The sequence below is a fragment of the Rhinatrema bivittatum genome, chromosome 9 (assembly GCF_901001135.1).
Source record: "Rhinatrema bivittatum chromosome 9, aRhiBiv1.1, whole genome shotgun sequence".
NCBI classification, from domain to species: Eukaryota; Metazoa; Chordata; class Amphibia; order Gymnophiona; family Rhinatrematidae; genus Rhinatrema; species Rhinatrema bivittatum.
Genome location: NC_042623.1, coordinates 37633757 through 37647651, shown reverse-complemented (window position 1 = coordinate 37647651; position 13895 = coordinate 37633757). Strand labels below are relative to the sequence as shown.

At 44.3% G+C, this 13895-nt stretch overlaps 1 protein-coding gene across 2 annotated transcripts in view; it reads left to right on the top strand.

Moving 5' to 3' along the window:
• Positions 1-771: 771 nt before the first annotated feature.
• Positions 772-13895, top strand: part of LOC115098959 (hematopoietic lineage cell-specific protein-like) — a 57290-nt gene continuing 44166 nt past the window's right edge. The window contains exons 1-2 of one of the 2 annotated variants that reach the window (XM_029616144.1): positions 772-1050; positions 10570-10653. In XM_029616144.1, the coding sequence (XP_029472004.1) occupies positions 10570-10653 (84 nt within the window). In that variant the 5' untranslated portion in view covers positions 772-1050. The remainder of the gene's footprint in view (positions 1051-10569; positions 10654-13895) is intronic. The other variant, XM_029616143.1, reaches the window with a different exon arrangement.

Below are 13895 nucleotides of genomic sequence, written 5' to 3'. Positions count from 1 at the left end.
CCTTAACACCCTGTTGGGGTGCTGAGAGATGGAGCATGTCCTGGTTAGGAAGGACAGCAGCATAGCCTCCTCCCCCACCCCCTTAACACCATGTTGGGGCACTAATAGATGGAGCATGACTTGGTTAGGAAGGGCAGCAGCATAGCCTCCTCCACCTTAACATTTTGAGGTGATGAGAGATGGAACATGTTCTAGTTAGGAAGGACAGCAGCATATCCCACCTCCCTTCCTTAACACCATGATGGGGCACTGAGAGCTGGAGCATGTCCTGATTAGGAAGGATGCCAGTATAGTCCCCTTCAAACCACGTTGAGGTGCTGAGAGATGGGGCATGTCCTGGTTAGGAAGGACAGCATAGCCTCCCCATCCTTAACACCATTCTGAGGCACTGAGAGAGATGGAGCATGATCTAGTTAGGAAGGACAGTAGCATAGCCTCCCCCACCTTAACATTTTGGGGCGATGAGAGATGGAGCATGTCCTGAATAGGAAGGACAACAGCATAGTCCCTCCCCCCCCCCCCTGCTGTTAACATCATACTGAGAACAATGTTTATTGTATCCCTCCAGGATCGCATTCAGCCTCCTTAACGTGTCCATAGATCTGGCCAGGATAACTTCCCCTAGAATCACATTCTACCACATTAGCACTCTTGTGTACTAAAATCGCCATTCCTCCTGTTTAATTATGCCTCTTTTCTGTTGTTTTAAGCAGCAGTTCCTGATAAGATAAGCCGCGACAGTTGTGCACATGCTCTCCTTTCTGTGGCAATCTCTGAGGCGAGAGACTGCAGTCTGTATTCAAATTTAGAAGGCTCGCCTGAGAGCGATTGGGTTATTGACGGAGCAAAACTTTTCGGAAAGCGAAGAGAGCCGATGCAGGAAGTGGGTGACACACACAGAGCTGAGCTGAGCTGGTAAAAAAAGGAACTCGAGCAGGGGAGGAGGAATGCACCTTTTGCGCCAGAAGTGAGAGAGCATTTCTACAGCGCGCGCGGACGCCACAGAATCTGCAAGGCCAAAGTCCAAACTGAGCTGAAATTTGTCGGGAGGTAAGAGAGAGCCCACGAGGTTCCAATGGGGAAAGCGAAACGGCCTGGCCGGCCACTGAATGAACACGTCCAGCCTGAGCTGAGAGGAGAGCAAGGGCGTGGGAGCCCAGTGACCGCAGGGGTGAACTTAAGATGGGTTGAGGGCTGGGTGAAGATGAATGAGGAGGGGGCAGAATGAGTCTTTATCTTCAAGCAAGTGTGGGGGGGAGTGAAAAAAAAAATGGAGAATGTCAAGAGGGAAGCAGAAAGGGCGGTCCCTGTGGGCGTGGGAGTGAAAGGATGGCTTAAGGGGCCAGTGTTGGCATGAAAGGCCAGCGGTGTCAGGAGCAGCGAGTGGGAGGCTAGAGGAGGCATTAATGGCAGGGTGAATGTGAGTTGGAAGAGAGCAGTGATGACAGGATATGGGTGAGTTAACGCAGGGCAGTAATGGAAGAATGAGTGAGATTTAGTGGAGTGAGGGGTCGTCAGTGTGAATGTGAATCGAGACAGGGTTGGAAGGGTGAATGAGGTAGTCAAGGATTCTCACAGAAGAGCCAGTCTGCCTATGACCTTTTTCTCCTGTGCTTTAAGTTGTTTTATAGATGATGGGAGTGTTTTGATATTCTCTTATACCCATCCCAAGTCTTCCCTTTCTCTTTTCTTTCCCTCCTTGGCCCTACTTAGGGTTTGTCTTGATGGTACCTTCTTTCCGCAAATGTTCTGTGTAATCGGTCTGGGGTCTTAGACTGTGTGCACTTTGCCAAACTAGAAGAATTGCTTTTATTAGCCCAGCCTGATCCTATGGGCTTCCAGCTCAATAAAACCTGCGAAGGCACTATGATCCGTCATTGGCAGAAACCCACTGATTACATACACACTCCCTCTCACTCCCCCCCCCCCCCCCCCAATAACCCAAATATTGCAGTAACGATGCTCTGTAGGGAAACACAGACTGTAGTTCCCTTCATGACCTGAATCCCAAAATGAAGTGTTGCTGTTGCTTGATGATTAGGAATCTCCTCCCTCCCTCTCGGGGGCTGTGAGTGCTGCCTCTGCAGAAGCCAAGCCTGGGAATTGAATCCAGCTTTCCCCCATGGCAGCGCCCAGCACCACCACCAAGTCACAGGAGCAACTGTAGAATTGTGGAAACTTAATGTTCTTTTCTTAGATCTCCTGCCCCTAACATTTTAGAAATTTAGGGGCCAAGTTTCTAAATTTTGCAACTCGGGGTTTTACCTACAAATTGCACAGAAATAATAAAAGCTAAGTAGCACTAGAGATCATGTAGGAATTCCCCAGTTTCTGAGTCTCATGCAGACCCTGATCTAGTGTCCTAAAATATTGCCAGAGTAAGGCAGGTTGGTGCTAAACTTTCTTGGGGAGTTGCTCTAAGGCCACTAACTCATCAGGTTTTTAGAATAGTAACCCTAATGAATATGCATGCAATAGATGTGCATACAGATCTATCTCATCCATATTCATTAGGGTTATCTGAAAACCAGATGGGTTAGTGGGCTGTCAAGGACCTTCACCCCTGCTCTAGGGGCCTCTGAGTGAAAAGGGCTTGCTAAGAACAGGCAAAAGAGCGCCCAAGTCATTTTTCCTATAAGAAATGTAAAAACAGAGCTTCTTGTTTTGGTTGTGTTTTCACTGGGGTTTGCTTCAACTGCTGCAGCTCAAACGAGAAGTAACTTCCCAGCCTGCAGGGCAAACATTTCTTAAAAAGTTCCCACCCTCGTTCTCACTATTGCATTCTCACAGCTTCCTCCTTTCTTTCATCTTCCTCTGCCAGGCTCACATTTATTTTCGTTGGCCTCTCATTCCTCCCCAGAGCCCTCGCTGCTCACACATAACACATTCCCATCTCCTTCATGTCCCCATTCCTATCAGAGCATTCGTGTACATTTTCCCCTTCCCTGTTCCTTTCTCACCTTTACACTTCACGTATGACTTTTGTCTCCCTCCCTCCCTCCCTCCATCTCACCCTTAACACTTGCATAGTTCCCCCATTCCTTGCATAGTTCCCCCATTCCTCCTCTCGCCTTCATCTCTTCTCAAAGTCTCACCCTTATTCACTTCCTTTATAGTTTCTTCCATCTCTCGCTTTTGCACAAGATTTGCTTGTGCAACACAATAGCACGGGAGATGGCAGAGAGAGAGAGCAATTGGCCCACCCAGCCTGCCCAGTTATTCTTGCCCACACCGCTAAGGATGTATCCCAGCTGCCAGCCACAGAGGGTGACTGCTTATAGGATGCCATTCCTCGTCCAGACAGCTTTTGTCATCTTCCTCCTTTCTACGCTTCCATTTTGGGCAGATGAGCCTGCAAGATTCCCCCGCTTATTTATGTATTTAAAACATTTTTATAACCCGCACTGCCTGGACATGTGGTTGAAGATGGGTCACACCGTTTTACATTCAACAACCGCGCACAAGAAAGACACAACCAACCAAAAATCCTAAGGTACCTTAATAAAACTTAACAAAACTACTGCATTTCAGCTAAACGACCAATCAGCTGTCAAATTCTTGCGAAACATAGATTGCCACTTAATTTGCACCCAGCACTCCTCCCTAACAGGTGCATATTCAGCTGCTTTCCGGCTAATTTAGCAGCTGCACCACTGAATATACCCGGCTATCTAAAACTTTGCTGGATGAGTTTATCCGGCTAACTTTAGGACTGATCTCCAGCTGAATATTGGAGTTAGCTCGATAATCTGACTAACTCAACTCCTCCTAGTTATGCCTCCCCATCCTGTGGATCGCTGAGTCGGCTAACTGTTTAGCCAGATAAGTAGTTTTCTGGCTAAGTGGCAACTGCTGATCCCAGGCAGATATTCTGAGCCCCCAACACTTAGCTGGATAAGTCGAAACTTACCCAGCTAAGTGGCTCTGAATGTGGACATCTCACTAACTGGCATGGCAGTTTCATGAGCATCTGGCTTCCTAGGTCCCCCTGACAGAACTGGCCCAAGTAAGCCCCCTGCATCTCATCTAGGACTTCTAAATACGGCTTCCCTTTTAGTTTGCCAGAAATCTGCTAAGGGAAGCCTGCATGATCCCCAGCCCCAGCTAGCCTGAGCAGCAGGAGATAAGTAAGGGAACCAGATTTGGGTCTTGGAACAACAGGGCACAACTCTGCTGCTTGGCCTTCAGGCTGGCCCCTCCACAGCTTTGCAGAATATGTCTTTATTACTGCACCTCAAATGCAAAATCATGCATTGGGAATTGCAGAGATCCAAAGACAAGATACCATTTTGGAGATGAAGAGCTAGCAGTCACCAAGGAGGAAAGCTAATAGTATACTCGGATGCATAAAGGAAAGTTATCACTCGTAGAAGATGGAAGTACTATTTATTTATTTACAAACATATTTAGTTTTGGGCTATAATAACTGTCGTGCTAGGTGAATTAAAAACATGTGAGGGATCATTATCTGTGTACAGCACCTTGAGAACTGCAGTCAGTTCTGAAGATCCCATCCACGGTACAAAAGGATTTTGTCAAGGTGGAGACAGTTTAAGGAAGGGCCCCCAAAATGCTGCTTGCCCTGCACTATTAGCCATACGGAGAGAGAGACTGAGGGAGCTAAAGATGTGTTCTGGAAAAGAAGGGGAAGATATGATAGAAAAATTCAAATATCTAGCAAGCCAGGAGCTAGCATTTTGCACTGAATGAAAAGCTCAAGGACAAGGGGTCAGCATAAAAAGCTGAAAGGGGGGAGTGGAATACTTTTCACTGGCCCTTGGCACCTAGAGGTTATGGGAGCCAATATTTAGGGACCTTCATTTTCAGTTTTTATTTGATTTTTCTTGGGAATTTTAATGTTAGAAAAAAAAAATCTGTAGAAAAACGACTGTTACAATGCACAGGAGAAAAAAAAATCAGTGGAAAGGTTATTTTTCCACTCATTTATTTTGCTTTTTGTTATAACATTGAAATTCCTTGGAAAAATAAAATAAAAACTAAAAACATAGGTCCCTGCCAATATTAAAGAATGCATGGGATAGACACACAGGAATCTTAGGACCTCACTGACAAAGCATTTTTCCCAAAGACACAGAATGTAAATGAGGCTTTTCCTGGTGTAGCGAGAGAGAAAACCACAAATCAAGGCAGGCCCAAACGAGCAGCCTGCATGGACCAAACGGTTCGCCTTTTTTCATTTACGAGAATTTACAAACCATCTCCCCGGTCCAAAGAGCGCCCAAGGTGATGAACAGCAAAAAAATAATAATAATCTAATAAAACAACAAATGCACTTATATAATACAAACATCATACCTAACCAATGCAAATTAAAAGCAAATCATAAATGTTAAAAACTAAATGCAAACTGACAATACCAGCTACGCCATTCCCACCAGCTAAATTAACCTAATCTCGAGATGGGAAAAGAAAAGTTTTCACTTTCTTGCGAAATGTGAGGAGGCTTTGCTCCAAATCATTGTCCAAAGGCAAGCTATTCCACAGAGTCAGTGCTACAACTACAAAAGCCCTAGCTTTGTATCAGGCAGATCTCCTCTGTGTTTCTACTGAATCAAGCAGCCTCACAGCATTCTTTTGTTACTCATTTAAATGAGCTGCTTGGACCCCACTGGCAAATTCCTAATCGGTAGAAGCTGCTTTCTTTTATTTACTGCCTCTAGCATGACCAGAGGTGATGAAATTGGCAGTGGGACAGAGAGTAAGATACTGTTTAACTAGCCACAGAAACTCTCTTATGGTCCTTCCCACTATATCTCCACCTCCCCACCACCCCCTTTTTGCCTCCTTTGTCACTCGCACTCAATCTTCTCCTCTTCTCCGTCTCAGCACTCCATCCCCATTACCTGGGAATTTTTGATTTCCTGTCACCCTGAGATTGCTATGGGGTTAGGGCCAGCAGCAGCATGTGCACACATTTTTTCTCTCGCACACACTATCACACTCACATGTTCACTCACACTCTCTCTCACACACACATGCTCACCCTCACTCTTCATTCACTCACATACATGCACTCTCATTTACACATACTTGCATATCATTCACCCCTCCCCCTCTTCCACATATATACTCACTTCTCTCCCTCTGACACACACACACACACACACCCATCCCCTCATGTGCTCTCACACACACATGCATTTATTCCTCTCCCTCTTCCACACACACATACTCTCTCACAAATACATGTACATTTACTCACTCCTCTCCCTCTTCCACACACATGCATGCACTCTCTCACATACACAAGCACATTCACTCACTGCTCACCTCAATCCCAGTTAGGCATAGCAAACCACTTTTTCCCCAGGCCTGTGGGACCAATGCTCCTCTTCTTCCTTCTTCAGCAGCTCAGGCCTGCACTGTTCCTGTTTCATTTCCCCTGTGTAGGCCCAACCCTAGGCGTCATAGTGGATTATACATTGAAATTGTCGGCTCAGTGTGCTGTGGCAATCAAAAACGCAAACAGAATGTTAGGAATTATTAAGACGGGAATGACAAATAAAAGGATGGATATCATAATGCCTCTATATCGCTCCATGGTGAGACCGCATTTGAATACTGTGTGCAATTCTGGTCACCGCATGTTAAAAAGGATATAGTTGCCCTGGAGAAAGTGCAGAGAAGGGCAACCAAAATAAGGGGCATGGAATGGCTGCCCTATGAGGAAAATTTAAAGAAGTTAGGGCTGTTCAGTTTGGAGAAGAGACGACTAAAGGGGAATATGATAGAGGTCTACAAAATCATGAAAGGACGTGAAGAAGTTAATGTACATTGATTATTTACTTTCTCAGATACTAGAAGGACCAGTGGGCACTCCATGAAGTTAGCAAGTAGCTCATTTAAAACAAATCGAAGACAATTATTTTTCACTCAGCACATAGTTAAGCTCTGGAATTCACTGCCAGAGGATGTGGTTACAGCAGTTAGTGACCAGACCTCATTGCCTGAGCTTACCCTAGAACAACGCAATTTCTAGATAGCCCTATTAGCACTCTGGAAGTTTCAAATGCAATCACAGTTGAAAGCAGGAAAGGCTCCAGGATTAGATGGTTTTTCAAGTGCTTACTATAAAAACTTTTCTCATATTTTAGTTTCCCCATTGACTGAGATGTTTAATTCTCTCCAGGAGGGAGTTTCTCTCGCTAAAAACTCCAGTGTTGCTGGCATCTCAGTCCTAGCCAAACCGGGAAGGGATCCCATGTTATGCAGATCTTATCGACCGATCTCTTTAATAAATCTTGACCTAACGATACTAGCACAAGTATTAGCTGAGAGATTAAATGGGATCCTACCTGTTTTGGTGCTCCCAGACCAGGTGGGATTCGTCCCTGGTAGGATGGCAGCCGACAATATTAGGAAGATAATTGACACTGTCTGGTGGGTTCAGGAGAGACATATACCTTCATTACTATCCATTGATGCTGAAAAAGCGTTCAACCTGGTACACTGGTCTTTTCTATTTAAAACCCTTACTAAGATGCATTTTGGCCAATTTTTTTACAATGGCTAAAGAAGCTATATGAATCCCCTGCCGCTAGAGTTAAGGTAAACAGTGGTTACAGAGACCCATTCAATATAGGTAGGGGCATAAGACAGGGATGTCCCCTGTCCCAACTATTGTTTGCATTTGTTTTTGGAGCCCTTTACTTCTTGAATTTGTTTTTCCTCAAAAATAGCAGGGGTCCGATTAGGTGACCATCAATTTAAGATCTCCCTTTTGCGGACGATATTATGTTGACACTAACCGATCCATTCAGCACACTACAAGGAGTCATTGAGGAATTGGAGTCCTTCAGTAAAGTTTCGGGCCTTAAAGTTAACTTTGAAAAGTCTGAAATATTAAATATAAATCTTCCGGAGAGGGAAGTACTGAACCTCAAACGACTTTTTCCTTTCAAGTGGGCAAAAAAGGCCCTTAAATATTTGGGGGTGCATATTGACCCTCAGGTATCGAATCTCTTTGAACTCAATTATATGCCATTGCTGAAAGCAATAGATCGAGATTTGAATTGATGGTCCTGGGACACCTTCTCTTTGCTGGGGCGCATAGCCAAAATTAAAATGAATATTCTATCACGCTTCCTGTATTTCTTTTCTACTCTCCCTATCTCTATACCTACTGCAATTCTCTGCAGTTGGCAAAAAAAGATTTTTGACTTTATTTGGAGGAAGCGCTCCCTAGGGTTTGTAGACTAACCTTACATCAATCGAAGTTACAAGGAGGTTTAGGAGTACCAAATCTGAATTGGTACTTTGATGCCTCACAATTGTGGGTGCAAGTGGCATTGCACAAGAAAAGAAATGTCCAACAATGGATACTGTTAGAGCAAGCTATATTGGGTGATATCCCATTATCAGCTCTACCCTGGTAACCCAAGTCCTCTTGGAAAGTCCGTTATCGTATCCCATTCTCTTTACAGGTAACATTACAGGTGTGGTACCAGTGGAAACAGGTGTTAGTGGGGAAGGAAACCGACTCCTTGCTGACCCATCTTTTCCACAATGCTATATTCTCATATAATATACAATCTAAGGCCCTAGCGTTGTGGTTGAGAGCAGGTATATCTTGCATTGAGTATTTATGTTCTCAGGGGTCATTTATGTCCCTAGAGGAGTTGAGATATGAATATAGCTTGGATATAGTTGATTTTTTAGCATATGCACAGCTGAAACATTTTGTCACTTCCTCCATGAGGGCTGGCAGTCTTCGTTTAAGTAAGTCATTGTTTGAAAATTTTTGCCAAAATGCAGCTACAATGAGGGGGATAACTTCTAAGATTTATGCAGTCATGAATGGTAGGCTATCCAGTCCATTCAAGCAGCAGGCAGCCTGGGATGAGGACCTGGGCCATCCATTGAGCAAAGAGGAGTGGGATTCAATTTTTCTTTCCACTGGCAAATGCTCCATCTCAGCCAACGTGTGAGAAAATTGTTATAAAATGCTTTATCGATGGCATTTGAATCCAGCTTGCCTGCACCATTTAATCCCTACTATATCAGAAACATGCTGGAGGAACTGTAGGGGTGTCAGTTCCTATTTTCTTGTATGGTGGCAGTGTGAGAAAATACGACATTTTTGGACGGCGATCATAGATTGGCTATCACTGGTACTTAAAGAACCACTGGAAGTGAAACCATGTCATGCTCTTTGAAACCTCCCTTTGGCTAAATTGATCAAAACATCTCAACACTTTTTACAGCAGGCATTTATAGCAGCTCGTGTTGAGTTGGCAACTTTTTGGAAACAAAGTTATCCCCCCGTATTTCTCGAGTAACACACCGATTATTCGGTTATTACCAGTTAGAACGTCTTACAGCGGTGAGACATGATCGATTAAAACACTTTCAGATGGTGTGGGGTCCTTATAGCGACTGGCTGAAAGCACAAGAGAGAATTGAACTGAATAGGTGGGTACTGGCCGTAGATGCTCTATGAGTGGTATTATTCTAGCCTTTATTTCTCTATGTTCAATAGCAAATTACATATGCATTATGGGTATGCCTTGGCATTGTTTTTGCTTCAGATGCTGTCAATATTTGTACATGTTGTTTGTAACAAACATTTGGGCCTTATGAGGTCTTAACCATTTCTTCTTGTGTGGATACCTGTTTATAGCAGAAGGTGGGTGGGGGAAATATAGGGGTAACAAAAGTTAATGAGTGTATCTTATTCATGCTATTGGTTCATTGTTACTGTTTGTGAATGGCTCAATAAACTTTCAATTAAAAAAAAAAAAAAAAGAAAAAGTACCCCTGGTGGCCCTGGCCGGGCCTTCCTGGTGCAGAGGCAGGCTGAGGCCCCATGCCGAGACCTAGCCTTGGGCTGGAGCCCAGTGCTGGGCCTGACCCCAAGTCCTAGATCTGGAATGGACACCACTGAGGTCTAGGCCTGGTGCAGAGACCTAGGCCCTGGCCAGACCCAGTGTCAAGGCGTAGACTGGCACTAATATCTAGACCCAGTGCTGAGGCTTAGGCCCGGACCAGAACCAGCTCCGAGACCTAGGCCCAGGCATAAGCTGGGCTTCACATTGAGGCCTAGGCCTGAGTCAGGCCAAGCCTAGTGCTGAGGCTGGGGCCAGGACTATCCTTATTTAAAGTTGCCAGGGCTAGGGAGCTCCTACTCAACTGGCACTAGGCCTTGGCACTGAGAAGGCCTAGCCAGGGCCACCATAGGCCCCCTTTTTTTTTTTTTAAATCAGTTCATTTTTTTGTTTTGGGTTTTTTTTAATGGGTTTTGGTTTTTTTTTTGGCAAATGAATTGAACCAAAAAAAATTAAACAAACCAAATTTAAAACAAAAAAAAAATCTCATGAAAAGACAAAATGAACTGAACCAAAAATTTTAGGGCTGCACATCCCTGTATCAGGTACAGTGAGCTTTTCCCAGTTCTGTTTGTAATATGTGTATTTACTCATCCCAGGTAGTGACTCTGTGTCTGAGAAAAATGCCTGTTTGATCATAAGTGAGAGGGTCCTATCCTGGCTCCACCTTCTCTCTCATCTTCTTCAGTGGAGGCACCAAAATCCTTTTTCTTTTTCCTTACAGATGTGGAAGTCGGTGGTGGGTCACAATGTGTCCGTAAAGGAGGCGACTCAAGGGGATGACTGGGACACAGACCCTGATTTTGTGGTGAGTGTTCTCTTTTATTTGCATCCTTCATTTTTCCATGGTCAGTAATTTAGAGATGTTTGTTGCTGAATGAGGCCCTCAGTCTGTTCTGGTTCTGTAATATGTTAAGCATGTTCAGAAAACTGGAATGGCGGACTGGCCTCGCCTTTCTGCCCCTTCCCCAGGGCTGCAAGGTAAGTCTTTGAACCAGTTACCAACAATATGTTTAGAAATTATGTTTATGACTTTCTGTGTAGTATTAATAATTATGGTTGCCATCTCAACCAAGTCAACTCTCACAGGCTTATCCACTGCTGGTTTTGCCTTATTACATACAGGGAGATATTGTCCTACTTTTCTTAGGGACATCAGAAACTACACCTCCATGCAGGCAATGGGATAAAACCAGGACTGGATCAGCCTGTTAATTTGGACATTGTAGCAAATTAGATTAGAAATCTCTTCCTCATTAACACATTAATAGTAATGAGACTTAAGCCTATGTCTGTCATTGTCAATGGTACACAATCCATTGAGCATTTCTCAGAATTTATGGACATTTATAGCACAAGGAGAAATTCATATTAAGGAAACATGATAATACTACTATAATTATGACTATAATGGCATTTCCATATTAAATCACTATAATCACTTGCTTGGCATTTTGTCAAAAACTGTCCATTCTCTTAAACATGGAGAGCTACAAGGTCAGACACCCATTCTCCATCAAGAAGCAGGGATGAATTAGCAATGATATGGGTGATATCATCCAATGACACTGAATGGACCCTTCTCTCCTAACTCTTAGAGTTTTTGCTCTACTGAGCATGTGCAGGAATTGCCTTGTGAGCTCCTCAATCTTTTTTTGTCCGAGTTTCAGCATGGATGTTTACTATGTCTCTCAGTTTTTCTTTCAGTGATAACTCTTAATATTTTTATTTTTCTTAATTTTTCTATTCTTACATTGCCTCACTGCCTTGGCAGCCCCCCAAACTGCACTTTCCAGTTCTAAATAAAAAAAAAAAAAGACCTCTTCATAGAAAATGTCCAGAATTAAAAAGCCTACCATCAGTGGCTTCAGGGATTAGATGTGTGGTAGTAAAATGTCTATTACAAATGGACATGATATTTGTTACCAGTGCCTAGGACCTAATCATGAGCAATCTATTACCACTGTGGCTGGATATCGCTGTGTCTTCCGAAGTCCAAAGCTTGGAAGATGGAGGAACTATATAAGTCTCTAAAGATCCACAGCCAATCCTCCTACTAGAGTGGAGTCAAAGACAGGATAGAGGCGGTTCAGAGAAGAGCGACCAAAGTGGTGTGGGATCTATATGAGAGAACCTATGAGGAGAGGCTGAAGGATCTGAATGTGTATACACTTGAAGAGATGAGGTGCAGGGGAGATAGGATACAGACCTTCCGATACCTGAAAGGTTTTAGTGATGCACAATTGACAAACCTTTTCTGATGGAAAGAACTCAGAAGAACCAAGGATCATGAAATGAAACTCCAGGGAGGATGACTCAGAACCAACATGAGGAAATATTTCTTCACAAAGAGGGTGGTGGATGCCTGGAATGCCCTTCCGGAGGAGGTGGTGAAAGCCAAAACAGTGAAAGAATTCAAAGGGTCATGGGATAAACACTGTGGATCCCTAAAGTCTACAGGATGGAAATGAAGAAAAGAGTGCATGGGGGTAACTTGCTGGTGTGACAGTTACTACCCTTAGCCAATAAGCCTTCATACTGTTGATGCAACTCCATCATCGCTCTCTGCTTCAATAGCAGGAGAAAAGGGGAATTGGATTCAGACAGCAAGCAACGAGGGCCCCGACTTCTATGGTTTGGGGAAACAAGTAAGCATGGGGGTAACTTTCTGATGTGGTGGTTACTACCCTTAGCCAATAAGCCTGATACTTTTGATGCAACTCAACATTGCTTTCTGCTTCAACGGCAAGGGTTCACAGGGAATTGGATTCAAACAGCAACCAATGAGGGCCCGACTTTTACAGACTGGGAATCTTTTAAGCAAGGGGAAAACCTGCACGGCACAGTAGTTGCTACCATGGGCTTGCTGGGCAGGCTGGATAGACCATTTGGTCCTGTTCTGCCATCATTTCTATGTTTCTTCTGGCTAACTGGGTGCCGAGTTGAGCAGGAACTCCTTGAGCAAGACTCCCCTCATTGGAGCAGGCCTCTACCTTGCCATGGTTGAGTAAATAGAAAAAGTGCCATTCTCAAGCATCAGCAAGCCTTTTGCATACACTGTGAGCTCAGGTAAAAAAATATCTCACTCCTTGGAGTCAGCAATGCAACTGGAGCCAAAGAAGCACCGAGCCTCCATGCCAATAAAGCAGTTGATGCATATAAGATCGGTGCCCTGGCACTACCAATGCATCGAGCCTCAGTACCATCAATGCATCCAGATCTAATGCCATAGATGCATCTGGCCTTGGCACCTTTGGTACATTATCTCCAAAAGCACTCAATGTATTGAGCCTCGATGATGCTGATGCTTGAGCCTTGGATCAAGGATTAACACCATCAGTGCACCAAGCCTCGGTACTATCAACTCAACTTTTTAATCAAACACCAAGAATGCCTGGTGCTGAGGAACATATGCTCAGCTTACCTACTCCTATTTCAAGAGCAAGGTTCACATCGAGGCTGCTGGAGTAAGAACTGTGTCTGGACACACCAGATCCCATCTGCTCGGAGGCGCTATTAGATTCTAACCATCCCCTTGGACAAATTTTGCAAAGTTCATAGAATTTTCATGAAGACTCTCTCTTGATCTCTGAAGAGGATGTTCCACCCCCAGCACTTGGCAAGAGAGCATGGCAGCCTTTGGACCAAGTGGCAGAATTGGTGAAGACTTTATCTCCCTGGCAGTTAAGGACAAAGATGGCACGTTTCAATCTCTCCTTGCCAGAATATCAGATTTACTCTCTCAAGAAAGGGTCCCTTACACAGGGTCCCTTACACCCTAACACCAAGGAATACTCCATCAGAACCCCTTCAAGGTGGTTTGAGTCCTAGATACTATCTTATAGCAGAGTCCAGGAATACTCCCCTCCGAGACAACAAAGGACCCCTCAGTTGCCATATCATCATTGTGTCCTGGATCAGTGTCCTTGCGGAAGATTCAATGTGAATACCCTTCAACACCCTACCTGAGCCTCCAGAACACCCCACCTCCCCTTTCACCGAATATATTCTCTGGTAGTCTAGTGGAACCCCTGACCCCTCCCCCTTTAC